Source organism: Diceros bicornis, chromosome 7 (genome assembly GCF_020826845.1).
Source record: "Diceros bicornis minor isolate mBicDic1 chromosome 7, mDicBic1.mat.cur, whole genome shotgun sequence".
Taxonomy (NCBI): Eukaryota; Metazoa; Chordata; class Mammalia; order Perissodactyla; family Rhinocerotidae; genus Diceros; species Diceros bicornis.
The window spans coordinates 55,364,108-55,381,768 of NC_080746.1; the positions used below are offsets into that span (position 1 = coordinate 55,364,108).

Here is a 17,661-nt window from a genome sequence, read left to right on the forward strand (position 1 = left end):
GAGGCTCAATTTTCCCATCTGGAAAATAAGGGCAATAACATCAACTTTCACAAAGTTGCTATAAACATTCATTGCAATAACCTATGTCTGGGGATGGCAAATAGGTCTCATTTCATATACAATTCTGATATATTGCTAGTTGCATCCTGGAACACTGTGTTAGAAAGGATTAGCGGGCTACTTCTGAGCTCAGCTAGAAGAGTGCTATGATCAATGAGCTCCATCACTCATGGGGAATGGGTAGTGGTATATAAGCCAGGCATTTGTCATCCCTCTGCTCAATAAACAGTAGCTCTTCTTATTCCTGCAATAACCCAACTCTACCGGTCATAAGGGAAGCGTTTAAAAAGTATGTTCCTTATATTCAACTTAATTTTCAGATTCTAGGGGACAACATCCAAAAGACAGAAGAAGCAGAATGCTATAAGAAAGCATATTCTGCATACAAAAAACAAAAAATCCTCTACAGTTATCGGCTTAGGGTACTTCTTCATAAGTTTCTTCAGTTAAAGGTTATTTTTTAAACTTGGCAATGACTCAAATTTCTATAATTAAGTAAACAATCATAAAAGATCTCTCTTTATAACAGGAAATGTAGAATTAGAAGAATCAACTGAATTTAGAGAAGATAACTACTCAAAACTACATTCTAAAAATTACCTGCTGACCCAAGTATTTCAGCCCATCCAAACAGACTTTCCACTCAATCAACAGCTGGTAGATGTCCTCCCTTCCACCCCATATCTTCACCACGAAACAAGATACAGATGTATCAAGACGGTCCGGCATTATTCCAAAATCGAGACTCCGCCATGTTGGATTCTGTTGATAAAAATGAAAACATGCTTTAGGAAGACTCTAACTTGTTTACATCTATTTCAATTAGGTTGTAAATCACTTTGTTTTTAAAAAACAAAAGACCTCATAAATATATTAAATTATAAACTTAAGTAAACCAAGAAGAAATTCCAATTAACAAGACAGGGGTGATAATGGTACTTCTGAATTTCTCTGCTTATTTATTATAGTCATTAGAAGGAGCATAGGTTCTAATCTCTCATTGGTATGGCTTCATACGGTATTTCATTTATCTATTCAACACTTAATACACAATTATTAAGAACCAACACATAAACAATGCCCTCAAAGTACCTTCAACATAATACTGGATTCAAATGTTTATTTAAATAATTACATCATTTTGTGAAAAGTTTGATAACGGAATCATGCAAAAGGTTACACGGTAGGACAAGAGGGAACAATAAACCCTGAAGGAACAGGGGACGGACCACAGCGGCTGTGAAACTTGGCTTTTAAAGGACAAATAGGATTTCACCACCTGTTTAAAATAGCGTTCTGGGCAACGGGAACCTGATAAATAAGGGCTCCGAGGTGTGAAACAGCAAGGTGCGGTCAGGGCACTAAGACAACTGCTGGAGCACCTCACACAAGAGGCAGGACACAAAGCTGCAGAGATCCACAAGGGACTAAACCGAAGGATCTTTCACACCTTCCCAAGGAGGTAGCCCTTTACTCTGTACAGATGCAGGGCCACTGAAAGGTTTGAAGATTAAGATGACAAGGTTAACTTTATGCTCTGAAAGAACTTTTCATTAAGAGAATCATCCAGATAGTTAAACATTCTCTGAAAATTGAAAATGTTAAGGAGCTCTAATAACATCAATAGACATGAACTACAATGCATCAATTACTTTAATTTATTTCCTCTGTATTAAATGTTAGGGCTTTCATTGCTGAATGTAACTATAATCAATCTTATTAACTTGGCAATTTTCATATTATATAAATCAGTAAATCAACGGGTCCTCATATAAGGGTAACTGTTCTTGCCTTTGTGGCAGTTCTTTTCCTGACCAAATGGGAAAGGATAATAGAGTAGTGTGTTTTTGTTTTAGGGGACATATTGATGTATGTGTTTTTGCAGGCTGGTTGTTGACGTTTCAGGAGAAGGGACATGACTTCCAGTTTCATAGCACTTACATGTGATATATCTTTTTCACTTATATTTTGATACTTTTATTGTCTGATTTCCTTCCACTAAAATAAAAGCTCTGATAGACAGGAACATTGCCTGATTTGTTTACCACAAGATCCCCAAAGCTTCAAAGCACCTGGTATGCACTCAATAAATATTTGCTGAATGAGTGAATGAATGCCCGATTAACTGATACGGATGTCTGAGGACACTAAAAGACTATCAATAAATAGGATGATAATAACATTCAGTAAGTACATTTATGCAATCAGTTTTATTCTGGATCATAGCAAAACTAAATTCCAGTCATCCAAGAATTTCAACCTAAGATCAATAGAACTCCATTCTTATATGACCCCCAGACTCTGGCCCATTATAACTGTTTTACCGGCCCTGCTAAACAGGGGTAGAGTTTCATTTAAACACAAAGATGAACATTAAGGTCTAGGAATAATTATGCAGACCTGTACTACAAGAAATGCTAAAAGAAGTTTTTCAAGCTGAATGGAAATGACACCAGACAGAAACTTGGATCTATAAGAAGGAATGAAGAGCACAGCAATGGTAAATATTGAGTAAATATAAAAGACTATATTTCTTATCCTATTTTCTTTATATCATATATGACTGTTTAAAGCAAAAACTATAACTGTATAGAGGGTTTTATATGTCACATATATGAAATGTCACATATATGAAAGTAACAGCACAAATGACAGAAGGTGGATGACGAACTACACTGTTGCCAGGTTCTTCTATTTTACATGAAACAGTTAAGAGTGAATACAGTAATCCAAGAGGTACAGCTTTGGATTAAAATTAAATTAAATTAAATTTAAAAATTAATGCAAAGAGGTACAGCTAAAAAAGGCAAGGAAAGAATTTAAACTGGAATATTAAAAAATATTCTACATTATATATACATTATAAATACATATACAGTCTAATGATCCGATTTATATGAAGTTCTTCACAAGAGGCAAAACTAATCTGTGGTAAAAAATGGCTTCCTCCCTCCCCTGTAGGGGGAGGGATTGGGAACAAGGGAACTTTCTGGAATGATGGGAAATGTCTACATCTTGACAGTTATGCATGCACTTATCAAAACTCAGCAAGGTGAGTTTTAAAATTTATGCATTTCATTGTATATAACTTTTATTTTTTTTAAAAAAAACCTGTAAAGAAATATTGAACTCTGGTGTATAGGTTTGCTTTTTGCAGTGGTTAAGGGTTAGCAATTCTAAAGCCACTTTCTGTGTATTCTAAGCAGGAGTAAATGAGCAAATATTTTAAGGACAGTGGGAGCCAGGTTTTTCACTGCTAGAGAACAGAGTTACAATTGAACTGAAAGTTCAGTTGGACTGAAATTGGATATATCGATATGAACACATAGGTTTTAAAAGATAGAGTAATAGAGACAGGAGTGTGTGTGTGTGTATTTCCTAGCTCAGTCCCCTAAGAAAGTCTAGAAGTAATGAGCACGTTAGCAACAATGAGCATGCTCAGATCTTGCTGTCTATTTAATATTCTCACTAAAAGGAACCACGGTTCCTTGGGGAAAAGGCTTATTCCAGGGCTGTGGCAGGGAAAGTACAAAATGAGTCTGGAACACCTCGTGCCAGAAAGCAAGGAAGTAGTCAGAGAATGACAGGGACATATCAAAAGGACACCAATTTACAGGGATCTCGTTAACCAAATCTGGGATAATTTAAGCATCAAATTAATAATGATAGTAATGGATTATAATCCACTGAATAAAATAAGAATCTATGAGTCCATAATGATATAAATTAATAATTGATTAATTAAATGAGAGATAAAGGAAAATTAGAATGCTAACTAATAAATATAAAAGGAATGATGGGAGCTAGAAAATCATCAATGGATGCTAAAACTGGTGAGCAAGCAGTTGATGAGAAGCAGACTATATACAAAATCTCCAAGTATCTCCCCCACAAATCACTTAATTATAAAAGGAAAAATTATAACGTCACAGTGGAGAAATCTGACAGGCACCACCTTAATCAAGTGAGGCAAGTTAACATCAATATTGGGACAAGCCAACAACAGGTGTCTCCTAAAACAAAGCACTGAAAATGATATAGCATTACTTCTATGGTTTTCCTGCCAAAATGCATAACTTGAATCTAACCATGAATAAACATCACACAACAAACTGAAGGACAGTCCACAAAATAACTGGGCTGTATAGTTTTAAATGTTGAAAGTCAAAAACACCACCAAAAAAGGCTAAAGAACTATTCTAGACTGAAGGAGAGTAAAGCAACATGACAACTAAAAACAGAGTGATTCTGGATTGGGTTGACAATATCCGAATAAGGGCTATGGATTAGTTCGTAGGAATGTAAATTGCTACAGCCACTATGGAAAACAGTATGGAGGTTCCTCAAAAAATTAAAAACAGAACTACCATATGATCCAGCAATCCCACTTCTATGTACATATTCAAAGGAAATGAAATCAGTATCTCAGAGATATATGCACTCCCATGCTCACTGAAACACTGTTCACAATACCAACATACAGAAACACCTAAGTGTCCATCAACGGATGAATGAATAAAGAAAATGTGACATATATATACAACGGAATATTCAGCCTTAAAAAAGGAAATCTTTTTTGAATTAAACTTGAAGGGTATTATGATAAGTGAAACAAGTCAGACACAGCAAGATAGATACTGCATGATATCACTTACATGTGGAATCTAAAAAAGTCAAACTCACAGAAATAGGGAGTGTAATGGTGGCTGCCAGGGGCTGAAGGCTGGTGGAAATGGGAATATGTTTGCCAAAGGGTACACAGTTTAAGTTATGCAAGATGAATAAGTTCTGGAAATCTAATGTACACCATGGTGACTACAGCTAATAATACTGTATTGTATATTCGAAATTTGCTAAGAGAGTAACATTAAGTGTTCTCACCCCAAAAAAATGATAACTATGTGAGGTGATAGATAACGTTAATTAGCTTGATCTCAGTAATCATTTCACAATATACACATATATCAAAACATTATGTTGTACACCTTAAATATATACAGTTTTTATTTGTCAATTATACCTCAATAAGGCTCGGGAGTAAGGACTATGGATTACAAAAACACAACAGTATTGTGTCAATGTTACACTTCTTGATTTTAATCATTTTAATGTGGTTATATAAGAGATTGTCTTTGTAGGACATACACACTGAAATATTCAGTGGTAAAGAAATCTACATCTCAGGTGATTCTGATGCAAGAGACTGTGGCTCACACTAAATAGTGACAGCACATCCTGCATATACTTGATAACAGCAAATCTTCCTTTTTTTTTTTATAATTTTATTTATTTACTTTTTTCCCCCTCCAAAGCCCCAGTAGATAGTTGTACGTCACAGCTGCACATCCTTCTAGTTGCTGTACGTGGGACGCGGCCTCAGCGTGGCCGGAGAAGCTGTGCGTTGGTGCGCGCCTGGGATCCGAACCCGGGCCGCCAGCAGCGGAGCGCCTGCACTTAACCGCTAAGCCACGGGGCCGGCCCCAAATCTTCCTTTGAAGGTAGACTTTATTTTAAGAAGCCAAAAGTTAGTCTTAGATAAATTTATTGAAAAATATGGGTAAATAAGGATAGCTAATAATGTTTTGGGTAAAACATGAGGGGTAACTGTGAAAGAGTAAGAGTAGATTTCATACGTGACCCAAGGGATGAATGAAGGGAGCCATCCATTTCTGATAAAAGCAGGCTAGACAACACTCCAGTTGCAAACAACTAAAAATGCTGGCTAAAATATTTTCTAAATAATAATAATCACTATCATCACCAAAGAATTTCCAAGCTAAAAAGGAAAGCTAGGACCCAGAGAGCTAAGTGGAGATGTAGAGGGCTTTTGTCTTGAATGCATTTGCCAACCTATATGAGCCTAGGGCTTTGGTTTTGACAGTTTTAAAGAGAGACAAGGACACAATTCAAAACCCAGGCACCCAGGGCTCTCCCATTTCTAAAAGAAGTCCCTCTCAACATTGAGCTGGGACCACAAAAGGGTTATATATTCACGAGTGAAGTATATATACTCACAGGTGAGTGAAACAACAGGGCCGAGTGCAATTCAACAGATCACCAGCTCCACATATCCTTGAACAGTCAAAAACAGGAAGCATAAAAAAACTCCTTGCACAGGGCCAGCCCCATGGCTTAGCAGTTAAGTGTGCGCGCTCCGCTGCTGGCGGCCCGGGTTCGGATCCCGGGCGCGCACCGACGCACCGCTTCTCCGGCCATGCTGAGGCCGCATCCCACATACAGCAACTAGAAGGATGTGCAACTATGACATACAACTATCTACTGGGGCTTTAGGGGAAAAAATAAATAAAATTATAAAAAAAAAAACAAAACTTCTTGCACAGAATTTATTTATTCTTAATTGGCATTAATCAGCATGTTTTTCCAGAACAGGCAGTTCATTAAAAATAAATATATATATATATATATATATATATAGCCAATAAACACTGGAAAAGGTGCTCAATTAGAACAGTATACGAGGAAGCGTAAAGTAAAATCACAATACAATACCACTATCCCACCAGAATGGCTAAAATTTAAAAAACAGACAATACCAAGTTTGGACAAGGATGTGAAGCAACTAAAAACATCTCTCACACTGCTGGTAGGAATGTAATTGATACAAACACTTTAGAAAACTATTTGGCAATATTTACTAAAGCTGAAAATAACCTATGACCCAGCACTGAATTCCACTCCTAAATATATACCTAAGAGAACTGCATACACATGTTCATCAAAGAACATGTACATGAGAATTAATGAACTACCATATGCAACAACATGGATGAATCTCACAAATATTATGCTAAGCAAGAGTATATGCCACATAAAAGTTCACAACCAAGCAGAACTAATCTATGGTGCTAGAAAGGATAGCGGTTCTCTTTGGAAGGAGGTAGTGACTAGAGGGAGAATACAAGAGGTGCTGATAATGTTCTATTTCTTGATCTGGTTACAGTGATCTGTTCCCTTTGAAAAGTCATCAAGAGGGCTGGCCCCGTGGCTTAGCGGTTAAGTGCTCGCACTCCGATGCTGGCAGCCTGGGTTCGGATCCCGGGCGCGCACCGACGCACCGCTTCTCCGGCCATGCTGAGGCCGCATCCTACATACAGCAACTAGAAGGATGTGCAACTATGACATACAACTATCTACTGGGGCTTTGGTGGAAAAATAAATAAATAAATAAAATTAAAGTCATCAGGCTATTATTTGTGCCCTTTACTGTAATGTAAATGTAATAATAAATGTAATATATCTCAATAAAAAGTAATAAAACTAATTTTCAAAAGACCTAACAATGAAAAAAATACATCTTACAAGGAGGTGCCTGCAGAGATAAATCAAATGAAGGTGTCTCTTCATGATGTAATTTTCGGCCCTAAAGCCTAAAGACTTGGAGGACCTTCCTGGCCTTCAAATTACACGACCTGAAAAGGCAGACATTTATTCCTATGTGTAAGGAACATTTATTTCTATGCCTATGTGTAAGACCACCTCTCAACAAAAGTACATGTACTCTAGAATATGAAATAGTATAGCATAATTGCAAATTCTCACTATCAGAGTAATAAAGCACCATAAAAAGTATGAAATAACCACCCCTTTTCAAAGTAAAAAAAAGGAAAGGTTTGGTGAATGTATCTGAAGGGCCATATTGCATGGGGGGAGGGATGATTTTGGGGGCAGTTGTTTTATTAACTATTTGTAAATATTTCATTCTACAATAAATTAAAAGCCTTTGGGGGAAGGTAGTCTTTTGAAGTTATTTCATGTGGTTGAATAGATGACCTGGGCTTCCTTTCTAAGCCAATACAACATTAATACAGTAGAGCTATTGTCAACCTTCTCTTACATTGTAATCTTCAATTACAATGACCTTCCTTTATACTTTTATAAAATAGCTGCCAGACAATGAGCAATAATTCCTGAGTTGGTACATTCAGAAACAGGCAGATAAAGTCTACCACACATTCAAAGACTTTGTTGCCCAATAACGTTATTGTAAAAACCCAGATGATTTTTATTTATATTTAACCTATACATACCAGCCCATTCTTTAGATGGAACAAATTATTCAAGCACTAACATCACCTAAGGACCTATACCATATTCACTAAAAGTACAGTGGCAGAATGTCAAGATATTTATAGGTTTGAAAAGTTCACTGCCGAGCCACAAGAGAATCTAAAATTTTTATTTATTACCAGGACAATTTATCTATAACACTGCTCAACAACTGCTCAAATATATCTCTTATTTATTAAACAAACACACATGTATTGAAAAATTTCAAAATGCACACACACTAGCTACCCTTGTTCTTATCACTCAATAACAAATGTACGGTCTAGGGCCGGCCCGGCACCGTAGCAGTTAAATGTGCGCGCTCCGCTTCGGCAACCCGGGGTTCGCAGGTTCGGATGCCAGGAGCACACCAACACCATGCTCATCAAGCCATGCTGTGGTGGCAACCCATATAAAGTAGAGGAAGATGGGCATGAATGTTAGCCCAGGGCCAATCGTCCTCAGCAAAAAGAGGAGGATTCGCAAGGGATGTTAGCTCAGGGCTGGTCTTCCTCACAAAAAAAAACAAATGTATAGTCATAAGCAACACAACTAAGAATTCATAAAAGTTGTTCCAACTTTCTCAAAACATACAAGATAACTCTCAGGAACTGCATACTGAATGTATAAGTAGTAGTTATTCCTCAGCCCAATAAACTCTCTTTCCCCTGTGTCATTCACCTCTATTCATCCTTCATGTCTCAACTTAGGAATTACCTGTTAGAAACCTTTCCTAACCACCCTCTCCCAAACTGAGATAAACAATACGCCTACATGTTTTCATAGAATCCTGTTCTTCCCAAGTACTATAAACGCATGTGTTGATTATCTTAGTCTCCCTCAAAATCACGCAGTTGACCAGAGAGAAGTCTGAAAACCTCGAAGGTGATACAGTTTAACACAAGGTAACATAATTTGGCATAAGCAAGAGGAGCCAACTGCCTAATCACATACATACATCCACAGAGATGAAAGGTAATTCAACTGAAACATAAACTTGGTTTGAGAATCACTCAGGCCAGTAACTCATAAATAAGTATTTGTACTGTTCAGTTCAGTTTTTTCCCAAAGATTTAAAAACAACTCAGGCAGTCACAATTCCAACAGAAGTTTATGGTTCTGATAATTATGTCACATGCTTTCCCTAAAAATACATGCTCTAGAACTTTGTTTATTCAATGATAAGGCCCATCATTGACCTATAGTAGACCTCTAGCAGACACTGAATCAGTTGAAGGAAGCATATACAAGGGAAGCAGCACAATGCTGTGAAAAGCAGGGCTCTCAAACATCAGTTCTACCAGCCATCACCAGCTTTACGGCCTACAGCAAGTTCCTCAGCCTGTCTTAACCTCAGTTTCCTTAACAATAAAACAGGCCTCTCTTACCTTTGACAAGAAATTTTCACATATTGAAGTACACAGGGTAGCTATTCTGGTTTGAAACTGACTCGGCCTGAACTAAAAAGAAGCCTGACTTACAGTCTATCAAACATTAAAGTAAAGAATGCATTGAACATTGTATCAAAGTAAAAGAATGCACTCTTTGAAGATAAGGATGCATACTTCCTTTCCTACCACAGCAGTACCAGTATCAGTAACACCCACATCAGGACTCCAGAAGATAAGTTTCCTTTCCTGGACATCAGGGTCATGTTGACCTGTTAATCTGCAACTGAATACCTCTTTGAAACTTTGATGAATATGTATCCTGGGTATGTCTGATGTATGTTCTTTGTTCTAAAAAGGTATAAAACTGTACTGAAAACCATGCTTTTCCAGAACATTTTCTTCCTTTGTGGAGACTGCCTTCCCAAATAATAGTCCTCAGCCTGGCTCTAGTGAAATTCACCTTATCTCTCTTTCTACAGAATGGTTATGGCTTATTTGCCTCCACACCTTGCAGCACTGTTATCAGGATGAGAAACAATGTACACAACACATCCAACACACTCACTTGAATCACATGTGGGTACTTAATAATTGCTATCTCTTATTTATTAAAGAAACACACACGAACTAGCTATCACTGTTCTTATTCTCACTATGAGATTTTTAATTCCTAATAGAAATTTTAAAACTCCCTTTTTGTAAAAATATCTAATGATTAACTTTATAATTGTTAAAGATGGGTACATGTGGGTTCATTACAATTCATCTTTACTTTTGAATATGTACAAAATCAACTTTAGAGAATTTAGTTATTTCCTTTTTCTTTTTTGGTGAGGAATATTCGCCCCAAGCTAACATCTGTTGCCAATCTTCCCCTTTTTGCTTGAGGATGATGGTCCCTGAGCTAATATCTGTGCCGATCTTCCTCTATTTTGTATATGGGACACTGCCATAGCATGGCTTGATGAGCAGTGTGTAGGTCCGTGGCCAGGATCTGAACCCATGAACCCCAGGCCACTGAAGCAGAGCATGTGAACTTAACCACTACGCCACCGGGCCGGCTCCTAATTACTTCCATTTTTCTTGCTTCAATCATTTCAGTTAATACCAACAACCCTTCAATCATTAAGACTCTATCCTCTTCCTGAACCAAAAAAAAAAGTTCCCAAAAGTTAACAAGTGGTTTGGAGAGTATGGCTAGCTGAAGCCAGAGACATTAAAGGTGAATTATACATTCACCAATAATTATTCTATGTCAAATATATCTGAGAAGAAACCATGACTCTGACATATAACTTGGAGACACATCTCCACTATCTCGCACGTCAAAGGTAGATTGTTCTTGTTACTCAATGCAACAGACACTTACCAGACTTCTCTGGGTAAAGCATTGTGCTAGGCTCATTAGAAAACAGAAAAATGAGTAAGTTGGGAGCCCTTGTCCACCAGATGCTCCTAACTTTGTGTGACCTGTAACTGTATCCCTTCCAAAATCTTACTCTCATGCTATCCAGCCCTTGAGGGCACAACCTTAAAGGTAGTATCTCCTACCTTTCCAGGTCCTCTGTTGCCCTGATCCTCAATTCCCTTGCCCCTGTCTTTGTCATACTTGCCTAGCAAAATCTCAAACCACCCCTGCTCGTTCCACTCCAGCCATACTAACTTCTTAGCCATTTCTTGAAAACCTCAAGTACACTCCCACCTTTGTATTTTCCTGTTTCTTGGCCTAGAACAGTCTTCCCCAACACAGATGTGTAGTTTGTTCCCTCACTTCTTTCAGGTGTCTCTGCTCAGATGATATCTTCTATGTGATTACCAGAGAAAAACAAGCAAGCAGCCCTGCCAGATACACTTTTGTCCTGCTTTATTTTACTCTATTATATTCATTACCATTTAACAACATATTCTGATTTCTCATCAATTCTAACATGCACTTTTCCTCACATTGTAAGGTGAATTCTGATTTTAGAAATGTTACAATCAATAAGATCCTACAATCTTTGACCACCAGGTGGCAGTCATCAGGTGTCACTGTCTCTACATGCACAACCTTAAAAATAGCTGGTCTTAATATCAATTCTTTTAAGTCAGATACACTGTTGGCACTACGTGTGCTAAATTTAATTGCCACTTAAAATATCTCTCTTGATTTAGATTGAAACAAAAAAAAGGCCTGTATATAACAGCTATCAAAAATTTAAATTCAAAAGATTAAAAAAATATCAACTATTCATAACAATATGGAGTAACCAGAACTCTCACAGACTGCTGGTGAGAGTGTAAATAAAACAACAATTTTGGAGAAGTGTTTAGCAATCTATACTATAGCTGATCATACACATATTCCCAGCAAGTCTACTCCTAAATATACACCCAACAGAAATGGATACATATATGTTCAACCAAAAGATATATACAGGAATGTTCATAGCAGCACTATTCACATTAGCTCAAAACTGGAAACTAACCAAACGCCCATCAACAGAAGAACAGATAAATTCTGGTATATTCAGACAATGGAATACTATAGAGCAAACAAACTACAAATATACCCCGCAATATGAATGACTCTTACAATATAAAGTTGACACAAGGAAGTCAGATTCAAAAGAGTGCATACTGTATGATTTCATTTCTAGAAAGCTCAAAAACAGGTAAAATTAATTTATGGTGTTAAAAGTCAGGAGAGTAGTAGTAACTGAAGAGGGCATGAAGGGCCTTCCAGGGCACTGAAAATATTCTGTTTTTGATCTGGATGCTGGTTACATGGGTGTACTCAATTTGAGAAAATTTACCAAATTGTATACTTAAGATCTATAAACTCTTCTGTTATGTATGGTAAACTTCAATAAAAAGTATTAAGTTTGTATTAAGTCTTTGTGTAGGTAGAAAGGCAAAGAAACAGAGCAACAAGGCACGAATTTGGTATTAGAGAAGCAAATATTTGTCAATGGAGAAATAACCTCATCCATCTTCTTTATAGGACTTGAGGAAATCTCCACAAATCGAGGAGGCTGATTAATATTTTATTGCTGAGATACACATGACGCTTCCCCTATCACAGGTCAAGCAATGCATCTGAAGGAAGGAAAAGACACCAAAATAAACACATTGGAACGGGTGAAATAAATTTCAAAGTAACAAGAGGCTAGTGAGATTGAATTACAACTCACACAGGACTACACTGCCAAGGCCCTGTGTTTCCGTTTAATAAGAAGTGTTTATTTTTTCTTGGTGAACAGAAAGTCTTACAACTGACAACTCAGATTAGGATATATACATACTTGGCTTGGCCAAGTACAAGCCAAGCACAACACGATGCCTATGAAGGTTATAAAGATGAAGCATACAACGTCTCTCCCTTCATGAGTTTTATCCTACATATTAAAGGAGCTAAGACAACCATATGAACAGTAATACACTGATTTAGAATGGTACTAGTGGTATAAGTACAAGGGTTTTTTTTTAAAAAAAAAAGCATACAAAATGGGAAATTTCTTCCTAACATTACAGATTATAAGAAAGCTTTTCAAAATCATGTAGAACTAGGCTGTCCAATACAATATCCATTAGCCGCTTGTGGCTATTTAAATTAAAATTAAATGAAATTAAAAATTCAGTTCCTCAGTAGGACATAACCACGATTCAAGTGCTCAACAGCCACATGTGGCTAGCGGCCACTGTACTGGACAGTTGCACAGAACACCACCATCATCGCAGAGAGTTCACTGGAGAGCACTAACGTGTAGTATTCAGGAGTTAGAAAGAGGCACACAATAGGCACATGAGAATAGTTTATCTAACCGTTGAGGAAAAACACTCCTTTTAATCTTGTGTCCATTTGTTCATGTCTCCTTTGACATCAGAGTGGCAAAACCAGGCCAGTCTGGCCTGAGGACCAAGCTCAGAACATAATACTAGGGGAAACAGTCGAAGCCTTCAAGTTACATGAGTAAAAAAGAATACTCACAAGCTCACCAGAGTCCAGCTTAGCTCACCAGAGTGAAAACTTACCCAAAATTTTAGCTAGAAATAAAGTACTATTTTGCCTAACCCTTTAATAGCTAATTAGAAATGTCAATAAATATATGTGTGGAAGACTCCACTCATTAAGAAACATTTGCTGAGGGCTAGCCCCGTGGCCTAGTGGTTAGGTTCAGCATGCTCCACTTCAGTGGCCCGTGTGTGGACCTACACCACTCATCAGCGGCCATGCTGTGGTGGTGACCCACATATAAAATAGAGGAAGACTGGCACAGATGTTAGCTCAGGGTGAATCTTCCTCAAGCAAAAAAAGGAAGATTGACAACAGATGTTAGTTCAGGGCAAATCTTCCTCAGCAAAAAAAAAAAGAAACATTTGCTGAGTGTCTTCTATGTGCCAAGCACAAAGGAAGCCAGTAGAAATAAAAGCATTTAAACCACTAACTATTCAGCAAATATCACAATAGCTTAAGAATCACAAACTCCTAAGCAGGGAAGAAACCAACAAATTCTGCTCATCTGTAGTTCTTCAGAGACAGTAAGAAGGGAGGTAACAATGTGCATATTCTCTGAGGGTTGTTGACTCCTGCAGTGTCCAATACCCATTAATCTGAACCAGTAACAATGATTTAGCAAAAAGCTAAGAAAGCAGAATCCTTTCAAAAAGAAAAGAAGAAATGAATTGAGGTTTATTAAACCTATAAAAGAAACAACAATCCTTGCTAAAAACATAATCTCAAAGAATATTCTAAAAAGAAACATCAAGAAATCAACATTTACCAAACAACTACCAGATAAGAGAAGTACACCGGGAGCTAGGGCGCCATAAAGACATTCGGGCAATCTCTGACCTCCGGGAGGCTTTCATCTACTTTGGGAGATGAAATATTCATGAATAATTACTATGCAAGCAAATGTTTTAAGTGGTATACTCAGGAAATAATTACAGAACAAACTGTAAGTTGAAAGGACCTTGGAAGTCTTTTTGTCCAATCCTCTCCCTTGTCTAGAATCCATTCTAAAAAACATTATTCAGCCTAAGTACATCAGGGATGAAGATATCACAATTCATAGATGGCTCAGAAACAATTGAAGATAGGAGCCAAAAGGAGTTGAAGATAAGAGTTAACATTCAGAGAGATGATGTTTAGAAATATGGATTTGGAAGTCAAGTGAATTATCAAGTAAATACAATACTAATAACGTAGAACAACACAGTACAGTACCACTATCACATAGGGTCCATTATGACACAAATCCAGAGAAAAGGCAATGGGATGTTGTAAAACCATCCTAACTATTGTTTTGATTATAGAAAAGAGGGTAGATAAATCAAAGTGACATTCTCCTCTATCTGCTCCCTAAAATCTCTACTTCCTCAGCTCTCACTTCTATTCCACCTGAACCAGGAGAGGAGGAGAAACTAATATTTACCCAATAGCTACTATGTGTCAGGCATGGTGCTACTCCTTTATCATGTATCATTTAATGTATGTAGAACAAGAACTTTACTGAAGACTGGAGCTCTGAAGAGATGGGCCCAAGGAACCTGTCTGGTCTAGGATCCAAACCTATTATGATATTTTAGAGACATTTAGAAGACGTCTTGATGAAGAGGAAAGAGTAGCAGCAGAGACTTGAAGACAGAAGGTCTAAGGACTGGGGCTCTGGTTTTGCAGTTGTGTGACTACAAAAGTTGTTAGTCCTCTCTGGACATAAGTGTCTTTTTTTTTTTTTTTTTTTTTTTTTATTTATTTCCCCCCCAAAGCCCCAGTAGATAGTTGTATGTCATAGCTGCACATCTTTCTAGTTGCTGTATGTGGGATGCGGCCTCAGCACAGCCGGAGAAGCGGTGCGTCGGTGCGCGCCCGGGATCCGAACCCGGGGCGCCAGCAGCGGAGTGCACGCACTTAACCGCTAAGCCACGGGGCCAGCCCTGGACATCAGTTTCTTAAGATCTACCCCATCTACCTTACAGGTTGTTCTAAGGATCAAAGGGGATAATATACGTAAAAGGATTCTGTAAATATAACACATCACTGATATCCATTTATTCATCTAACAAATATTCACTGAGCATCTATACAATTCTAAACTCTAGCGTGTAGTGATGAGAAAGACTGGCAAGGTCCCTAGACAGACAATAAACACAAACAAATAAGTGAACAAGAGTTTCCAATAGTGATGAATGCTCTAAAGAAAATAAAACAGGTGATGTAAACAAGAGTGACTAGGGGAAAGGGAACTAGATAGACTAGTCATAGAAAGGCTAGCTGAAGTGACATAGCTGAGAACTCAAAGGATTCTTCAGCCAAATGAAGAACCCGGGGAACAGGTGTGTTAGGCATAATGAACAAGACAAGCTTGGCGTGTCTGAAGCACTGAAAAGATGGGGTACGTCTGGAACACAATGAGTGAGGGAAAATACTAGGAGATGAGGTTGAAAAAGTGAACAGGAGCCAAATCCAGTATGGTCCTGGACCACGAAAAGAGTATTATCATTACCATAAAGCTTTTCTTTTTATCAACATGGACCAATAAATTGAGCCATTTATGCAATTATCTAGTGTACACATTATCAAAAGCAGGACATTTTCAAATTTCTAACTGAGCAATGGCAATGCCATTGCCAAAAAATAAAAAGTAGAAGGATCCTATATGATGGCCCTAGACATAAAATTCTTAAGAACTTTATCTAAACAAAGATATCATTGATTACCACGTTTGGTAAGTCAAAGAGTCAATAACCTCTACAGCAAATAGAAGGGATAGAATCATAGATTTTGAGTTGAGAAAACACTAAAGTTTTTAACAGAAAAAATATCAGTTCATTCAGCAAATATTTATCAAGCACCTACTTGTGCCAGGCATGTTCTAAGCTCTAGAGATAAAGCAATGAACAAATCAATGAAGATTTAAGCAATAACTGAGCAGAAGATTTAACTATCAGAACTGAACTTGAACTTATTTTATGTCTCAGCATTTTCTGAAACTGGAATTACAGGCTTAGTCATATGTACCTGTCAGAAAGCAAACTTACCAAGGAATTCTTAATCACTTCACTTCTATAAAATTCTGGAAAAAAAGAAAAAGAACAATAAGTGACATGGAAGAAAATAAGCTTATTAACTCTTAATCCTGTAAATTTTTTACATATGTTCCAGCAAAACATTTAAAACATTTTCAAGGGATCTATTCTCCCTATATCTTTATCTGCAAAAAATAAATTAAAATAGAAATAAAGATTAAATAAAAGTGTTTTAAAGAGGAAAACATTAGTAAAGAAAGGCCAAACCCTGTTAAGATTTAATTTAGTTTAACCTTAATTTAGATTTAACTTTACTGGTTGGCTCCTTTTACCCTAGATTCAAATTTGAGTCCTTAAAAACTCCGACTTTCTTCCCCCTTACCTACTGCCACTCTCTACAGCTGATTCCATATGCTCTGTTTTTCTCAAATATCTCCAATGATTTATCCACTGTAGTACTGTGGAACGAATACTGATCTAGTAATCAGGTAACCTTAAAGTTCTAGTTCTACCTGTCATTAACATTCTGCCTCTAATTTCCTTGGGCCCATTTTTCATTAGACAACTTAGAGAATTCGACAACTAATCAAAGGTCTTTGTAAGCATTAAAATTTCAGGATTCTACAAACCTTCATATACGTCATAAATGTTACAAAACCTGAAGACATGATCAAAAGAAAGGTGTCAGAGCTTCAGACCGACATTCCCAACAACCTTCCAACATTCCCTCTGCTGACCCAGCTCAAGTCATCTCCCTGATGCTTGGTTTCTGCAGAGCCTACAAAGCCCCTTGCATCCTTATGTTGCTAGAGGGCAATATTACCCAAGTGTGATGCACGTCCCACTGGTACTTGAGATGATTTCAGGTGACACATGCACGAAGTTTACTTTTTCCTAATGCACTGAAATTTATGCCTCATATATTCAACCCCAACTGTAAGCTCCATAAAGGGCAGCAGTGTTTGTTTTGTGTAACTGCTGTCTCCTCAACAAATAGAACCATTCCAGGCACAGGGAAGACATTTGATAAATATTTTTTTATTGAATGAACAATTTCACAGATTATGCTTAGACATAAGTTTAAAAATAATGAACTTAAAAAATATATTAAGTATGTAAAGTACAGGTGAAA

General features: G+C 37.3%; 1 protein-coding gene across 1 annotated transcript in view; it reads right to left on the reverse strand.

Annotated features, from left to right (window-relative positions):
* UVRAG (UV radiation resistance associated) overlaps nt 1-17,661 on the reverse strand; it is a 286,261-nt gene that overhangs the window by 233,038 nt on the left and 35,562 nt on the right. The window contains exons 3-4 of the mRNA XM_058545581.1: nt 16,542-16,576; nt 661-822 (exon numbers count right to left, since the gene is read on the reverse strand). Of these exons, the coding sequence (XP_058401564.1) occupies nt 661-822; nt 16,542-16,576 (197 nt within the window). The remainder of the gene's footprint in view (nt 1-660; nt 823-16,541; nt 16,577-17,661) is intronic.